The sequence below is a fragment of the Nanorana parkeri genome, unplaced genomic scaffold (assembly GCF_000935625.1).
Source record: "Nanorana parkeri isolate BGI_ZX_2015 unplaced genomic scaffold, ASM93562v1 scaffold504, whole genome shotgun sequence".
NCBI classification, from domain to species: domain Eukaryota; kingdom Metazoa; phylum Chordata; class Amphibia; order Anura; family Dicroglossidae; genus Nanorana; species Nanorana parkeri.
Genome location: NW_017306772.1, coordinates 964,764 through 983,934, shown reverse-complemented (window position 1 = coordinate 983,934; position 19,171 = coordinate 964,764). Strand labels below are relative to the sequence as shown.

Here is a 19,171-nt window from a genome sequence, read left to right as displayed (position 1 = left end):
AGACACACGCACCATCACCGCAGTTTAAAAGGGACAGATGGAGGGTACAACGGCCCCAACCAACAAAAGATTGGACAAAAGCCTGAAAGGTATTGTTATGGGGAATAGCGCAGGGTCAGATTTAAACTGACTAGAGAAACTGGCCCTCCAAACTGGATTTGTATCCACAATCAAACTTCATAACTCTTGTGGTGATGTTCTAAAGGTGGTGATGCTACTGCAAGGAGCTTTTGTCCAATCTTTTAACATATTCATTTTGTCCAATCTTTTGTTGATTGGGGCAGTTGTACCTTCCAATTGTCCCCTTTGTGCTGCGATGATGGTGCGTGTGTCCGGTGTTGTCCAAATATATGGCTCTTCTGCTTTATGCGTCTAAAAATCAGAGTACCTCCTTCTCTTCTTGAAAAAGCATATAGTGAAACGTGTCAAAGATCTGGGTCACCCAGATTGGAGGAATCATAATCTTTAAGTATTAATGTTGATTACGACAATCCACTTAATCTGTCATATATCAAGCTTTTCTCCTGAAGTCATGGGGGAGACCTTAGAGGTTACTTATTATGCCATAAAAACTAACACTGTGAATCATGTATTTTCCGATGCAGATGTTTCTGCAATCTTTTAATGCCTTTGAAATTTAGTAAAAATTATAAAATATAGAATTTTACAATTGTGTGGTTTAGTACCTTCAAAAAAATCCACTACCTTTTTGGTGTGTGTGTGATATATGTGTAATACATATGGCTGGAGTTCAGCTTTAAGTTTCATGGCTGTAAAACCAGGAAAAATGTGTTGCATGATAGCATTTATACCCAATCAGAAAACTTGAGCTAAAGAAGAAGCTTACCACATATAACTCTGCTGACTTGGATTCTCTTCTCCATACCAAACAGGTATCATTAAATATTGTCAAATTGTGAATAGGGCCTCCTAAAAAAACCATATACTGATAGAATTATCTAAATATGTGAAACTTGCATATTAAAGAAAAGGTGCCTATTTATACATTCAAATAAAGCAGTAATACAATATATGGTGGAGGATGATGTATCCATTCCAAAAAATTAAAACAAAAATAATTCACAATAATCTATAGATTGTGGTTTGGGTAATGCCTTTTTGATCCCTCCCTTTCTTTCCATATTTTAGGTGTTCAGCCATAGGTATGTACAAGCAGTGCTGAAGAGTTTCCTGGTCAAACTAACTATACATAACATGCTACTATGAACAATGTTTGATGCTAATGAATATGTTTGAAAAATGGTAACCTCAACTATCCAGTCACATATTTCTGCTAACTCTTTTTAAGTTATCTCTTAAAACAGATAAAAATTGTTTTCCTGAAAAAGCATTGTGATACTTTCCAAACAACTCTATTTTTCTGTCACCGTTACAACTTCATGTCAAATACAAAGTTACAAACTATTACTAAGCATATGTACTTGTTTTTTTAAAGACACAACTTACATGGAAGCAAAACAATAGGTTGAATAACCTTACACATGATATCCACTTTTTTCTTGTACAACAATTTTTTCTTTTTAACATAAAAAGCCTACTACTTCAAAACTTACCGGCTAGGTTGGAGTGGGCTTCGCTGATATTTGTGGGCAACATCGTTTCCATGGGTAAATCAAAGCATACTATAGTCACATTTTGGTCTGTATTAATGTTAAACAACATATCCTGAAGCAATTCCTTTGGAGACCATCTTCCTCCTTTAACATACAACTATCAGCACAAAAATGACATATGGACATTTAGCCAAATTTTAACTAAAACGCTTTTTTAACTAAGCAGAATTCTTATTGTTATTACTGGAACAAAAATCTGCAGGTGAGGCTTAACAGGAGCAAAGGGAAAGCAGCCAAGTATTGCCCGATTGTTAGAATTATGTATCAAGTAGGACACTTTAGTAAACTCAAAGTATAATTGATATATATGGGGGAAACCTCAACTTTGTATTTCTCCTATTTCTTTAAATAAAGTCCTCCCATCATAGAGAGCTGCCTAGTATGGGTTTTAACTTTTGGTTTATGAATTCCTTAGATACAGAAAGCACTGTTCTGCTCTTCTACTTTCATACATGACTTCCTTGGCCTAGCGGAATCTGGGCCTATAAATGTAAAGTAAAATAAACAGAACACGTGTTCATATGAAACACTGAATCGTGTGCAGGAACATTTTAAAAAGTAGTAACTGCTCATGACAGGGTACAGTGAACACATCATCACTAAAATGTCACCTCTTTTTCTTACACAGGGCCCCTTGTGTGTATTCTTTCATGTTTGAGAATAAGGGTGGGAGTTATCTTTCTGCTCCTGCACAATCCAATAGCTGGCAGAATCCACCACAATACTCACCTGACAGAATCACATGAACGAGATAATGGAACATGAGCATGTCTAACTGCCTCAGAAGCCTGTTAAATAGCTGAAATGGCATAATAATTCACAAACAGCACTTATTTTTTCTTTATTCTTTAGTCATTGAAAAACAATAGGAATAGATTTAAACAAAAATGGCCACTTTAGCAAAGCCTAGACATTTGTCTGAAATGCCCAATTACATTTTCACATTCTGTGCAGCTATGTGAACCATTAAAAAGACCTCCTGAACCAAGCAAATAATGACATCAATCAAGAAAGAGATAAGTGGTACTTAAAAACAGACAGAAATTATTTGCAAACATTTTGACTTTCTCTACCTAACTCCTAGCTGAACCCTGAGCTATTTTTTGTTAAAAACACAAAATACTTCAAAGGTACACATCATTCTAAATTAAAGGTTAAAATAAATATATTCGCTGCCTATCTGATATACTAATTGATTTACTTTATTATTTTAGGAGATACTGACCATCAAAAATGATGCAGTTCCGACTTCACTTGCATGCTTGTGATTTGTCAGTGTCTTTTTAGGCCAGAGACAGCCAGGCAACTAGCATTTTCAGAAAAGGGCTGGCGGTATTATCTCAGTACTGGCTTCCTTTAAGCCTTGAAATTCATAAGGGAAATGCTTTTGCTTTTCATGCAGGCATAGGCGTTCAGCACCAGAATTAATTATACTGTATGGATTTCACCACTTTCACCAAAAGGGAGTATACTAACATCCCTACAATATACATAACTGAACGGTTTTAAAACCGTTAAAAAAGGTCAGCAGTGCCGTCCGTCCGTTTTTTTACTACGGACGGACGGCAAGAGGTTAATTGAGATTCGTTTGAAATTTCTATACACATATAGAACCTCCCTGTCTGCCCATCATATATGCAATACATGTAATTTATCACCATCAAAGATATCAAAGATATCTAAGCACAAATTGATGATGGGGAGACAATGACTTCTCAACGTGTTTCATGAACCAAGCATCCACTACCACAAGATGATATAAGTGGTAGGTTTTAAAATAAATACTCATCTGAAGTGACCCTAAATTTAGGAGTTAAATCTCAAAAATGCATTCAAGTACCTTAGCTTTTAACAAAAATGTATCTTATTTGTGTATCATTCAGCTGTAGATCTTCAAATCATCTAAATTTGTGCTGACATTGTCCTTCCTTCTGGAGGGGAGCTACTTTTGTTCCCCATGGTCCCTGTGTGTGTTTGTAAGGTAAAGCATTTCCCGGATCCCTTCCAAAACCAAAGAACAATCCAGCTTGTAGGTCAGTCCTAGCTGAATACAGTTGACCAAATCTATCTTGCAGGACAAATCAAGTAGCCATACCAGCTAAGATCTTCTATTAAAGGATAATTAAAGTCTTGTATGTTTTTGCATATATCTACTGCTAACTAGCAGTAGATATATGTAAAACATTTTTAAAAAAGTTTAAAAAGGGTTAAACCTTACCTGTGTCTCCGCCGCGCTCTCCCGTCCGAAGATCTGAAGATTCGCAGGCGGGCGCATGCGCTGCACAGATCTTCGGCCGGGAGACAAGGAGAGACACAAGGTAAGTTAATGCAGCAGCGTGCAGGAAGTGCCAGGAAGAAAGAGGAGTCAGCGCTGGATCAGAGACCGGCACCAGCGCTGGAAGAACTCCTGAAAACTACTGGAAAGAAGATGATCGGATCAAGAGGCATCGCTTAAGGTAAGTACTTACACTAGCATGGGGGGGGGGGGGGTTTTTTGCCTTTAATGTGACTTTAAATCAATGCAAGTTTCTACCTTTATACTGTCATATTGGGGGCACGCCAACATCCTTGTGACAATAATAAACCTTAGTAAAAAGTGTACAAAAATGTATTCAAAATGAAATTCATTTTTAAAAAAATTAGAAATTAATACAATAAAAAATGTAAAACACACACCATGCACATACATAGTCACATACATATAAATACACACAGTTAGGAAGCATGGACATACTTAACCATCTATTACACACACATATTAGGTATCCCCACAGATGCTAGCAATAGAACAATTTTAATGCCACCATTTTGCTTTGGATCTATGCTGATGAGCTGGATAGGATTTTCATTTGTCACCTACACTGTTTTTGATTTTGGGTATTGCAGTTTGCCAATGTTTCATATGTGTAAGCATATTTGGTGGCTAGATTAATTTAGTACTGATTTATTAAAGACAGTCTTGTCTTTTATACTTAGTGGTAAATTTGGCAATGATATTGGGGTCTATTCACAAAGCTGCCGATGGATCTAGCCGTAGCTTCGGCTGATCCTTCGGCTAGCTTTGGTCCCAGGACCCCTTCGGTTCAGTAGAACTGAAGGGCTGCTGTGGGGCTATTCCCTAAGGCCCGGACAGCTCCCGAAGTTGGCCGAGCGGCTCAGTCGAGCAGAAGGCATATGGCTCGGCTCGACTGAGCCACGCTGAAAGCAGAAGCTGGCTGAATGGCCGGCCATTGGCCGGCCGACAGCCTGCTTATGACAGCTGGGCAGAGCCAGTCATCATCTCACGGCTGGCTCCGGCCACTTGCAGAGAGATCAGCGTCCCTGGTTACCAGCTAAACAGGGACGCTGTCATTACACACTGAGAGCGGCCTCTCCATGTTCTCAGTGTGTAATAACAGATGACATTTCTGGTTACCTGGTAACCAGGAACGCATCTGTCATTCCTCCCCGGGACGCTCTGGGAGTCATAGGCTCCCTGCCGCCCAGGAGAGAAACACTTTATCACAGAAAGGTTCACTCTGCTCGATCGAACAGAGTAAACCTTTCCCTGCTTGGCTGCCGTCAGAAGAAAAAAAAATCCCCATAGGAAAGCATAGCTAGATTCCTATTAGCTATTTCAATTTGCAATAGCGAATAGAAAACTAGCTATTGCACCCGCCCACTGCTGCTGTCAATCAGCAGAGGGGGACCTGCAGTTCTCCATCAGGTCTCCGTCTGCTGATTGACAGCAACAGAGGGCGGGTGCAATAGCTAGTTTGCTATTGGCTATTGCAAAAATCTTTCCTATGGGGATTTCTTTTAATTATTTTTTGATGGCAGCAGAACCGCCCGGCCAATAGAAAACAGTTGGGCGGAGCTAGCTGTCACTGCTAGCTCCGCATAATCGTTTTCTATTTCGTTTCTGTACAGCGTTCGGCTCACTTTGCTTGGGGTCGGTGAGTCACTCGGCTGCCTACGGCAGCTTAGTGAATAGACCCCATTGTGTTTTGTGCAAAACAAAAGTTGGTGTTTTTACTGAAAATATAGATTTTATATACAGTAGCCCAAATATTGTGCAATATACAGTTCTAGGACTACCATCTTTTTCTACAGGTCATCTGTTTCAGAAAATATATCTTTTTGGGGATCATTAGTTAAATTTGCAAACCTATAATATTATTTTTCTCACATTATTAGAATGAGTGTAGGGTACACATATGGAAATTGGGTTGAGGGGGAACAAAGCTTCTAACCTGCTTTGGACTTTAGTATCAATCCAGCTTTGGTTCCCTAAATAGCAATAGCATTTCACATTTCAATTATATGAATTAAAACTTACTTTGTATATTTCTTGTAAATCATCTAAACATCTATTCCACTGCAGGCATGTTTTATTAAAGGTTTGCTGATTGATGGAGTTTTCACTTTCTACAGTAACAAAACAAAAAAAAGTTGATAATTACAATATAGGTTTTAGGGTAATATCTATTTCCTTAGTCTGTGCTTCTTTGAATGCTTAATAGTAAAAGTATCTTAAAAAGAAATGTTTCCAGAATTACCAAGAAATACACAATAATTTTAGGAATTGAGTAGATCAACAAAATAAGCAAGGCTTCAGAGATCAGCTCGAGTTCCATCTGAATTATTTCACAGGTGGCTCTGACCTGCACTTGACCTTCATCTAACCTGTATCATGCTGCTTTAGGCTGCTTTGGCAGAGAAAAGTAGTTTTGACATGAACAGTAAGGAACTCAGAATGATCTCAGAAACATCTCAGACTTATCTCAAAAATTCATGCTAAATACACATGAATCTTAAATTATATACTCAAGTATACTCAAGCCCTAAATCCTTCCCCAATAAAATGGCCAGCAATTCAAAGCCAACTGACTTAACATCCTTCCCGTTTAAAAGGCTACAGCACCTAGGGGCAAATACAGTATGTATGCTGCCATTGCTGACCTCTCCACAGAGACCTGACATAGGTTTTAAACTTTCTTTACCGTAACAAAAACAACAGAGAAGCTCTGGCTAGAGTTCAATTTTTCAAATACAAGAACTGTCATTTGGTCCCTTTGTGGCTGGACGTACAGTGTACGTCTCCCGTCACGAAGGGGTTAACACAGTAATAATTGCATTAAAAAGAGTTTATTTTAATATGTGCATGTACTCCCTTTTTACATTTAGAATTAAATGTAGACATTTAGAATTATAACATTGAAATGTATTTTGTCATTTTCCTCTTAACCTGTGTTTACCAAGTCTTATAAACCGTTCTGGTAACTGCTGAGACAGAAGAGAAGGAAAGAGACACGTTCACTTTAAAGGGTCAGTCAACGCAAAAGTGGGTTCTGGTGGGCTAAATCAGCCCCTGCTGTCTTATATGCCATGGATACCCCAACTGTGAGATCTCCCTGCCCAATTCTGTTCTTGTAATACACTGTACTTGTCCATCTGGGAGTTTTAGGTCTTCCCAGTTCACCCTTGAGAGTTACAGCCACTCCTGTTGCACTGTTCATAATATAAAATGCATAAAAATATAACAGGTAGAGTGGGAGACCCTGATAATGTCCACGGGATGTGTGCAGACCTCACATGAGTACAATCCCAGAGATATAAGAAACATGTGGTTTAAGTCTCCAGTATGCACCAAAATCTGACATTTCAGTTTTAACTTGACTGAAACTTACAGGTTTATACACAAAAGGGTGAAATGTTTGGAGAAGGCAGGAGAAGTGACCAATCTAGGACAACATAGCTGATATGGAAAGTGAGCTGAATTGGAGAATTTTTCCAAATCAGCTATTTTGTCCTAGATTGTTCACTTCTCCTTCCTTCTCCAAACTCTTCACCGTTTTGTGAATAACCCTGTTAGTGATTGGGCATCAGCAAACACATTGGCCTACTTGTTTGTGCATAATCTCATCCTTGTATACTTTATACACACACACAGCAGGAATTATTTAAATTGCCTAATCAACCTTAATGTTGATCAAATGTTTTAAGTACAATATGCACACATTATATACTGAAAATGAGCCTGTATCCTCCACTCCGTGGGGGGGGCGCATACCTCTACGCAGGGGACGGAGTGTCTGGGAGGGGAGGGGGGGGGACATTGAGGTGGGGCAGCGTACGTCATTTGTTCGCAGGTGTTGTGGCCGGGGGTTTCATTTCTCAGTGGCGGAACTGCGTGCTGGGTTCCCATAGTCGATACCTGAGGGTGTCATTGCATGTGTTGCAGGCAGGAGGCATTCGTCCGGCTACCGGCGGTCATCCCGGACGGCAGCTGATTACAGGTACGGGGGTTGATTTTTGGGTAGTCCTCCGTCTCTTCGGGCATGGACGATTCCGAAATTGGTTTTGGAGCTGCAGAAGAGGGGCGTTCCTTTCTCGGCCACGGCCAGGAAGGCGGAACTGTTCAAACTGTTGTTCCCCCCGGCTACCGCTAGCATCTGTTCCGAGCGCATGTCGGATAGGACGCTGGCGACTTCTTTGACGCAGCTTCACGCAGCGCTGAACGGGATCAGCACCTCGTTGCACAAGTTGCAGCAGAGGACGGGAAATCTGGAGAAGCTGGTCACCCCGGTTCCAGCTGCAACGCAGGTCCCTGCGGGCACGGACGCGGTCATTCCTAGCACATCCGGCACACGGGGTGACGTGCACGCAGGTACGATGGTTTATCCCCCTAATATTACGCCGGCGCACTTTGTGCCGGCTAACCTTAAAAAATACATTCTTGAGGGCAAGGATGTGAACCTTGCGTCGCTGCTCGTAGCCACGCACGACGTCACGGATAACAAGTCCTTCGCTTGCGGGGATGTTTCTGTCATACTGAAGGCCAGGGATCCTCGGTTAAACCGCAAGCTGTCTGTGGCCGAGTTTGTTTTGGCCTTCGGTATGTACAGGGATGTGGTGTGCTCTGCGAGCCCTGCTCGTAGAGAGGAGTTGGACATGTATTTGCACTTGGTGGTGGATCTGGGGCACAGGTACGGGGGTTTTGCCTTCTACGATTACCACAGGGCTTTTTCGGCGAAGGCCGCCGCTGGCCTGGCGCAGTTCCAGTTCGTGTCCAACTGGGGTAGGATAGACACCGAGCTCTTTTGTAGGCACTTCGCGGGGCTCAAGGCGCAGGTATGCACGATCTGTCAGTCATCCGCGCACACGGCTAGCTGGTGCCCCACCCCGGCGTTGGCCGACACGACCGCGGTTCTTAGACCGTCTGGGTTGTTACCTAACCCGCCCGGCGGCACCTCCGCGCAGTACGACAAGCTGGGTCGGCCGATCCAGTGTCTGGGGAAAGCCCAGATTTGCAACAATTTTAATTACAAGTCCTGTAATTATCCGCAGTGTCGACTGTTGCACATTTGTTCGGGCTGCTTTAGGGCGCATCCCAAGGTCAATTGCACGGTACGCAGCGTGCAGCCTTCGTGACTAAGCAGGGTGAATGTGGTGGCCCTGGTGGAGTATTTAAGGGCCTATCCTAACCCCACGTTGACGGAGTTCCTGATTGACGGGTTCACTTCGGGGTTCCACACGGGGCTGATCACGCTCCCGCAAACGTCGCACGAGTGTCCCAATTTGATGTCTGCTGCCGCGGGCCCGGGTAGGGTGGATTCTTTATTGGGCGACGAGCTGGAGAAGGGTTTTGTCATCGGCCGTTCTCCGAATCCCCGTTTACTTCGTGGAGGGTCAGCCCCATTGGGCTGGTTTGTGGCAAGTTCTCCAATAAATATTGTTTGATTTATGACTTGTCAGCTCCGCATTCTTTGCATATTCCGAGTTTGAATTCGTTGATTCCATCGGAGGAATTTTCCCTCAAATATTCCTCGGTTGATCAGGCGATACAGTACATCATCCTGGCAGGTAAGGGAGCTTGGTTATCCAAAGCGGACATCTCGGATGCGTTTAAACTCCTGCCTATCAAACAGTCGTTATGGCAATGGCACGGGATTAAATGGAGGGATCGATATTATTTTGCTGTCAAGCTGACCTTCGGGTCAAAGAGTAGCCCGTGGTTGTTTGACACGTTTGCACAAGCCCTCCACTGGATTTTGGAACATCAGGTAGGTTGTCAAAGGGTTTTGCACTATCTGGATGACTTTCTGCTGATACAATCTCTGGACAGGGTGCCTTGTGACCTCGGCAGCTTGTTGGGTATGTTCGGGGTGTCCACCCGGTCAAAGCTATCCTTAAAGGGTTACAGAAAGCTGGGAGGCAGGCGACTCTCACCCGCTTGCCCATAGCCGGTCACCTGTTCCGGGCAATGTCGGGCATGTTAGATAACTCACCTTTTGGAATTCTGCAGAGCCTAGTTTTAAAATCTGCAATTTATCTAGCTTTTTACGGGTTTCTGCGACCGGGAGAATTCACTTGCTCCTGCGCCAGTGCCGCAGGGATCTGCAAAGAGCAGTTGGTCAGGTTCCCGGTTCATTTCGTGTTGTCGCTGGCGAGGAGCAAAAAGAATCAGGTAGGTGCACCTACCGAGATAAAGTTGTTCCCTTCCGACAATCTTTGGTGCCCTGTGAAGGTGTTGGACAGTCTCATGTCCAGTTTAGCCCAGAAGAAGGCGGGCAGTCCTTTGTTGCCTTTTCCCAGTACTCCGCTGTCCGCAAGTCAGTTCACTGTTCACGTCAAGTTGCTACTTAGCCAGGTAGGGGTCAATCCCAAGCGGTACTCCGGTCATTCCTTCCGCATAGGGGCAGCGTCAGCTGCGTCGCGTCAGGGAGTCCCCGCTCACATAATCAAGCATTTAGGACGTTGGAACTCGTCGTGCTCGTCGTACATACCAGACCCACAGGCAGAGTTGGCAGACGCTTTTACCAAGTTGGCAGCATAATGTAGTTAGGGGGTAATATTCTTACTAGAGTTGGTTTTGCCCCCTTATTGGCATTACTGTCCGCCCGGACCATGGCACACTTCAGGTCCTACCAGCTGTGGTCATATATGTCAAGTAAAGTGGACTCCTTACACAAGTTGGAAGGCTAACAGGTTAGCCTGAATTTGTGGGAGGAGTCTGCGCCTCCTTACCCCACTTAAGCAGCGCCGATCCGTCTGCTGGGGACGGGAGGTTTTCCGAGCAACCCCCCACCCATCCCTTGGGTTCTTCAGTCAGGAGTTCACCTCATTTCACTCTTCACACTATCTGAGTATGCCCCCTTATTGGCATTACTGTCCGCCCGGACCATGGCACACTTCAGGTCCTACCAGCTGTGGTCATATATGTCAAGTAAAGTGGACTCCTTACACAAATATATATATTAGTTCTACACTCACCATGGCTTGTCATGTTTAGAATAACATATGCAGACAGGTCTGTAGATGACTCAGTAATGTTGATTGAGTACTCTGCTCCAGGAGGCAACTCTAAACAAAGAACTGGGGTAGACTCTTCTGTACTGAAATTAAACATTATGTTTTGGAGTAATTCTTGTGGATACCAGGATTTACCTTGGATGAACACCTGGGGAAGGTGAATACACATAGACAGTTAATAATACATTTAAATAATAATATACATAGGTCAATTTAAAAGCTAATGTCATATCCCTTTAAATGATTTAAATATGTCGCAAGGGGATTACTACAACCAACATACAAAAGTAATAAATATACAGGAATATTATATCAGCCCACCTCCCTTTTTCATCACCTCTGTGATTCTCTTTATGCTAATGTCTTCACTACTGACTGTGTTTTATTGCATGCTTGCAGGGATGAGGCTTTGTTACTCTGGGTGAGGCTGCTTTCTAAGGAAAATAAACTGTAATAATTTAGCTGATTTAACTTGAAAGTTCAACTGGGCTTTAATTTAATTTTTACTTCATTCCTATATTTGTTGTCTTCTATGTATCAAGCTTGTGGTTGTGAATATCCTACAGTGGTTATTTGTTTATATAGTATACTTCTCTGTACGAACCTACAGTAGTCAAATGTTTGTTATGATATATCCCAAAGTTAGTATAAAGTTTATCCAAAATTGCACATTTTATGGCACTAGCTGCAAGTTTTTGAGTCAGTTACTCCAAAACCTCCTTTTCCCCCAACACTGACATACAGACTTATTAACTGCAAGCAGGTCAAGCATTTCAGTTACACACCCCACACTATTTTAAGGTCACTCAGTTCCCAACATGTTTTAGTAAGATAAGAGTCATTAGTGTATCGTGTATAATTAAAAACAATATTTGTTTTAAGTTTCCACACTTGCACAAGAATGAAACTGCTTATATAATTAAACATTAGGCGGGGTATAAAATGAGATTGGATCCTAAAGTGACTGTATGTGGGGTCTCTCATTTCTGGTCAATAGGCCACTGTCATTATCATTTTATTGTTCGTGTCTTGCTTTTTATTTTTTGATAATTGTTGCACTGCCTGTGCCACTGCATTGAGCATGTCTTTGCCTGATTGATAGTGTCGCCATACTAACCAACAACATACACTTGCGTTAAATATTCTATTATGATTATAGCTTTACCTCAAGATTTGCATGATAAAACCTACTGTGTACATCTGCTTTACAATAATTGCGCTGTGGGGTTGTGCCAGGGTTCATCTGCAATAAAGCTGTTGGCCCATTAATGACAAGTGTCCTTTGAGTTAAAAACTATCAATCAAGGGTTAAATTCTTCTACAAAGCCACCACCACTGGTATTTTGCTGCATTATGCCCCAGCCTGTGACCTTTTCACAAATCTGCCCCTGCAGATTAGCATGTACAGTACATGCAGGTATTATTGGAAGTACCCAATTTTGGTTAAACCTTGGGAAAAATTAAAAAGATTTCACAATGAATGTATCTAGTTTTACATACCTCCCAACCTTTTCAGATGAGAAAGAGAGACACCTTCCAGCACAATGAGGGGAATTTATCAAAACTGAAGCAGACAGAATCTGGAGCAGTTGCCCATGGCAACCAATAATCTTCTCTCTTCAGTTTGTTCAGTTAAACTTTGAAAATTAAAGATAGAAGCTGATTGGTTGCCCTGGACAACTGCTTCATGTTCTGTCTGCTCCAGTTTTGATTAATTTCCCGCAATGTATTCAGGCAATGAACACCCCCTTCCATGCCCCCCCCCCAGTTATGCCAATCAGCTGCTGTCACCGTTTGAGTATTTTGAGAGCAGCGAGTGTGGAAATACAAAGTGGGAGATTCATCCATCCATGCATTTTAGCGTTGATGGAGAGGAATCTGTTATATCTTTTTCATTCAGCCCACAGGCTATAACAGTGTATGGCGGAAGAGGGACATAGGGATTTGGTTTTAAATGAGAGACAGTCCCTCCAAATGAGGTATGATTTTAAAGCAAACCTGTAAGTACATTTCATTAACATTTGTGCCTTCAGCCTTACCAGACAAAAAGCGAGTAAGAGTACCAATACCTTTCCTCAAGTACTTGCCGGTACTAAATACCAAGACCTTTTTTTATTGTCCAGTGAAACAATACAGACTAATGATTTTAGGACAGTGGTGAAGTGCCAGGGTCCGGTCCCAGCTGCAGACGCTGCACCCCTGGTAGTTCTGCCACTGACTCCAAGCTGTAGCGGGACTACAAATCTAAGCAATACATTATTCAACAATGCAGAATACCACCAGCTATATATGACTACAATTCCAAGCGATACATTATACAGCAATGCAGAATACCTTCAGCTTTAGAGGAATACAAATCCAAGCAATACATTATACAGTAATGCAGGAGAATACCATCAGCTATAGATGACTACAAATCCCAGGGATACCTTATACAGCAAAGCCGAATGGCAACGGGCTATAGAGGACTACAAATCCCAGCAATGCATTATACATAAATGCAGAATAATATAAAGCTACATACTCTGTGCTGCTCTGGGGTTCTGGCCTTATGTCTCCAGCGGAGGATCTCAGATGGCTGTGTTGGATCTCAAGAGGCTGTGCGGCATCTCAGATGGGCAGTGCGGGGTCTCAGTGGGCTGTGCCTGGTCTCAGGAGGCTATGTGGGGTCTCTGGTGGTTGTGAAGGGTCTCAGGGGGCTGTGCAGGGTCTCACAGGGCTGTGCGGGATCTCAGGAGGCTGTGTGGACTCTTAGGTGGGCTGCGCAGGTTCTATGGTGGGTTCTATATATGTGCCCATACATATCTGTTTATACTGTGTATATACACACATAACTTCTAGTCTACTTACTTTGTACACTTCCACTGAATGTGTGGTGAAAGAGCTTCCTGTCCACGTCAAGCAGGAATCATTGAACAATATAATGTTACCAAATACTTGTTTCCCTGGAAAACAGACACAGCCATGTTACTTGTCATACCTTATACAGTGATACCTTGGTTTACGAGCATAATTCGTTCCGGAAGCATGCTTTTAATCCAAAGCACTTGTATATCAAAGCAAATTTCCCCATAGGAAATAATGGAAATTCAGATGATTCGTTCCACAACCCAAAAATATTCATATAAAAATGATTATAATACTGTACTGTAATATAATACTGTACAAAATATAAAGAAAAATAAACCAATTACTGGTACCTTCGTGGCCGGTGTGAGGGGGACAAGAGAGGAGGATTATTGTGTAGGACAACTTTCACTATCACTAACGAAATCACCGCTATTAATCGGCTCAATGGAATCTTTTTCATTTCGTGAAACCTTAACAAGGAATCTATCCAATGTGACATTGCATTGTCCTTAAACAGACTCATTGGTCGCACTGCTACAGCCTTTTTCGTTATTGCTTTTCTACAAAATGTTGCTCTTACTGCAAGACATTTGCTTGTATATCAAGGCAACATTTTTCAGAAATGTTTGCTTGTCTTGCAAAACACTCTCAAACCAAGTTACTTGTAAACCAAGGTATTACTGTATTATTCTACTACTATGAGCAAGGCGGAACAGCTTTAACTGGTATTGGCAGCAGTAAACCATGCACAAGAGAGGGGCAACCAGAAAACAGTCCAACCAGATTAGTCCAAAACTTTTATTCAGCAAAGCGACAAACAAACAAACCCAATTTCTATGCAGGAGTGTTTTGTACAGCAAGTCCATAGCATAAAAAAATGTCTGCTCATAAGAGCCACAAACTAAACTCAGGTAAGTTCCAGACTAACAGGGTTTTACCCCCAGAGAGAGTCCTGAGCTCAGTCAGCTCACATATATAATGGCTATAGATATATAAAGGCCAGTGGAAAGCTGAGACTAATAATGAGGCCTAGTTAACAGGAAAGATATGGGCCTAGACATAAAACTTTATCCCACCCAAATCTCTACAAAGCCCATGCAAATGCAGAACCCATACCAGAACTTATCAATATTCTGGGAAAACAAAAATTCTGTTTTCTGCACATTAGTAACAGACCCTGGAGCCAGTAGCGTCACAAGGGTCACAACCATCTCGACAGTAATGCATATCCCCCCACATTAACAAAGAACACCAATAGCAAGATGGCTTATCTTATAGTGCTTAGTTCCTACCAACACCACTGGCCAGTGGGAGAATAGATGTAAAGGCTGTTGGTGATGGGGCCCATTCACTCTCCTTGGAGTGCTCACTCTCAAAATAAGAGTATTTGTATTCCATAGAGAAACACTCCTATAGTGTCCTGGGCACATTATTTTGGCAGCAGCAAATTTCAGCATTAGTAAGTCAACTTAGAACAAGTACAGGTGCCCAAAAGGCCTCTCACCACTGATGATGCATAGACATCCTTCCCAGAGGCCAGGCAAGAGGTCACACCACATTCTGGTGCTCCCCCACTCAAACCCTGTATCTTCTACCCATACAGTCCTATTTCTCTATTTGCTGCTGTCTGGAAAGACAGGTAAGCAAGGTAAGCCACAGACCTCATATTTCTACTCTCTGGTGGCTACTTCCCGGCCCATACAGTTTAGTCCATTACAGTCAACCCTGCAGCCTGCTCTTCTCATGGCTCTCTCCGAGTCCCATGCAGCACAGCTGCATTGTCCCCCTTCTTCCTGTTTTGCCTCTCAGCAAAGCCATAGTCTAAAAGCTCTCTCCACTGTACTCCACAGCCACTCTCCCTGCTGCACAGTCCATCTCCCTCAGGCTTCCCCGCAACTCTCTCCTCATCCTGGGCTTCTCATCCAGTTGACAGTACCAGTCTCACATCCCCTCTTCCTCTCTAGCATTGGGCTAGCTAACTACTCATGGTTTTGGTGGCAGCCAGTAAAAATCCTCCCCTACTCTGCCTGCTGCAGTGTCATATCGTGGGATGAGCGCCTTGCGTGGTAATACACCATAGATGCATAGTTGTGTCGCAGTGCTACCTGCACTGCAGCACAACCCAGTGCACCACAACACACTACATTTTCTTGAGTTGAGGTGTATTGTAGCCCATTCATTTTAGATTGCCCAAAACAATGTGTCTCAACACATGAAAATGCATGTCCAGCGAAGTGCAGTACAGAAGGATGGGACCTTGAACTACTCTTTTTCTAAGGAGTAATTTTTTTTATTTATGTGCACCTGGAAAATCTAATATTTCTGCTACCCTTAGACAACCCATACAAAAGAAGCTGTTATTGCCAGACAGAAGGTAGGGCAAACACCTGTGAATTAACTTTAACATACAGAATAAAGAAACGTTTAAAAACTTAACACACTTGTGCTTAATTCAGCTTAGTGATTAGATTATGAAATTGTTTTTGTTTAAATTGTTTATTATGAAAATAAACAAGTAACGTATTGTGTTTAAAATACTGCACATACTACTTTATTGAACTGGCACTAAAGTCTAGATCCGATTAACTGCTGCACCTTATTAAAAAATTAAGGGATATGCTGTAGGATAAGAAAATCACTGGGGATTCCAGCTTCCACTTTATTCTATCCTTTTGGGAACCAGAGTGAGATATAGGAAGCCGCTGAATGGCTCAAGTCACTGGTACACACCCAAACTCGAAATAAGGAGCTGGTCTTTAAAGTTTAATACTTAAAGATACTTAACTAGAAAATTAACTGTTACCTACTAGATGTTTGCATTGTTACAGTAAGCACCACTGTTGGAATTTCAGGAGAAAGAGCTATCATTGTGATGGTATAGTTAGTATCTGACAGTAGTTCCAAACACAAAACTGGATTTTCATCATCTGTAGTGTAGTTGAAGATCTTCTTATCCACAAATTCTTTGTCATGCAGCCTTACTCCAAATATGCTGAACTGTTTTAACAAAGAAGTAAAGCACGCATTAATGTTACTTAATCATTACCTTTCCTATAGATAAACATGTACTTCTGGATTACCTTATACAAGATCTCCCAGCCAAACAAATCAGTATTTTTTGTCCAATTCAGACATGTTTCATTAAAAATCTTCAGGTTTCCTATTAAGTTTTCTTTTGCTTAAAAAATAAAATAAAAAAGATGAAGGCGTTGTATAAGTGCATGCAATAGTAAGTTCAGATCAAGGCTTTACAAAGGATTATACAGTGTGCAAGGGGCAGGAGGTAGGGGGAATATTGGTCCTACATTTTTAAAGAAGTATTGCTATAAGTATAAAATGTTTGTTAAATCCTCCAAGGAGCCCAGTGCACATCACACTTGTCCCCATTTAAATCTATGTTTTACTGTTTAATATATGTTTTACTGTATTTAAAATCGTATTTCTATGTATAGATAGTAATATATATTAGGGAGAGCTGTATAGCACATTACATGTACACATGTAATTGCCCTTCAAACCGTCTTGTCTTGAATTGTTTTGTAACTACTGTCTCAAATAACTGATGAAAAATCCACAAGGCTCACAAACCAAAGACCATATGATCTAAACTGCCTTGAATTTAGGTCATTTAAAAAAGCTCAGTGATAGCAAACTTCTCTTTAGCAAGAGAAGCTTTCTTACACAATACTCCGATCAGCCATAACATTATGATCACCCACCTAATATTGAGTAGGTCCCCTTTTGCCACCAAAACAGCCCTGACAAATCGAGGCATGGACTCCACTAGACCTCTGAAGGTATGCTGTGGTATCTGGCACCAAGCCATCAGCAGCAGATCCTTTAAGTCCTGTAAGTTGCGAGGTGGGGCCTCCATGGATTAGACTTATTTTTTCATCACATCCCACAGATGCTCAATTGGATTGAGATCTTGAGAATTTGGAGGCCAAGTCAGCACCTTGAACTCCTGACTAGTGATGGGCCGAACACACCTGAGTTTGGTTCGAGTTCGAACTTTCGAACATGAAAAAAGTTCGAACTCGAACTTTGAACTCAATGCAAGTCTATGGGACCAGAAGTCTGAAAGTCAAATGTCCCCATTTTGAAGCCTTTTATGCAAGATATTGGCTATTAAAGGGTATAGGGAGTCGGATACTATCCTGGGGGACATGTATCAATGCAAAAAACACTTAATAATTACAGTTTTTAAAGGAGCAGTGATTTTAACATTGCCTAAAGTGTAACAATAAAAAATGAAAAATTCCTTTTAATAGTGTGTCTGGGGGGTCCCCTTAAACTGCCTGTAAAGTGACGCATCTGTACAATGTATAGAACCTGCTGCAGCAAAAATGGCATTTATAAAGAAAAAAAATGACATTTACAAAGAAAAAAAAAAAGCGTGCCGTTCCCCCTCCCAAACAATACCAGACCCTTTAGGTCTAGTAGGAAAGTTAGGAGGCACCCCATTTAAAAAAGAAAAAAAGCACAGGGTTCCACCCAAATGTCATACCAAACCCTTTAGGTCTGGTAGGAATTTTAGGAGGGACCCCAAGTTACAATTTAAAAAAACAAAAGTGTGTGGGGTTCCCCCTCAAAGTCATACCAGGCCATTAAGGTCTGGTAGGAATATTAAGGAGGAACCCCACCTCTAAAAATGGGGAAAAAAAGATGTAGGGTCCCCCCTAAAATTCCCAACTAAACCCTTGATATGAGCACAGGCCTGGCAGGGCAGGAAAGGGGGGGACGAACGAGCCTCCCCCCTTTCCTGCGATACCAGGCCACATGCCTCGGTACTGGAAGGGAGCATTTCCAGTGTCGACCCTAGAAAAGCACGTGCCGATGGTGACAAGGGCCTCTTCCCCACAAGCCCTGGGGCGTTGGTTGTGGGGATGCGGGCAGGGGGGCTTATTCACATGAGGTACCCCTTTAATAAAGTGGCACCCAGATGCGCCCCCCTCCCTTGTGAGTAAGGTGTACTTACCCATTCACTAAAGATTTTAATTAAATTTAAAAAGAAAAGAGGCCAGACTTTTAGGGAAAATCCTTTAATTGAAATAAAAAACGCAACAAAGGATTTTGACAATTCCTTTATTGAAAAAAAAAAGAAAAGGATCCACCGACGTAACCAGGGTCAATCACGACGTCCAGCATCATCCACGACGACAAAACCCACCGCCAACCGATCTGTCCACTCGCGACGAACTCCCACCGCAGAATGGCATTCTGACAGATGTCAGCAAAATATAAACAATTGGGCGGAGCTAGCTAGAAAACACAAACTAGCAATGTTTAAGTTGAACTCTTGGTCGACTCGAACATCGAGCCCAACACTACTCCTGATCACTGCAGACTGGGATTATCTCACAAGAGCTGCAGTTTTGGAGTTGCTCTTAACC

The 19,171-nt window shown here is 42.0% G+C and overlaps 1 protein-coding gene across 1 annotated transcript in view; it reads right to left on the bottom strand.

The window, feature by feature from the left end:
• The window catches only part of SUSD1 (sushi domain containing 1), a 123,014-nt gene that overhangs the window by 52,200 nt on the left and 51,643 nt on the right, over positions 1-19,171 (bottom strand). Inside the window, exons 11-17 of the mRNA XM_018561150.1 lie at positions 16,859-16,956; positions 16,586-16,775; positions 13,779-13,873; positions 10,890-11,076; positions 5,953-6,041; positions 1,575-1,731; positions 848-930 (exon numbers count right to left, since the gene is read on the bottom strand). Of these exons, the coding sequence (XP_018416652.1) occupies positions 848-930; positions 1,575-1,731; positions 5,953-6,041; positions 10,890-11,076; positions 13,779-13,873; positions 16,586-16,775; positions 16,859-16,956 (899 nt within the window). The remainder of the gene's footprint in view (positions 1-847; positions 931-1,574; positions 1,732-5,952; positions 6,042-10,889; positions 11,077-13,778; positions 13,874-16,585; positions 16,776-16,858; positions 16,957-19,171) is intronic.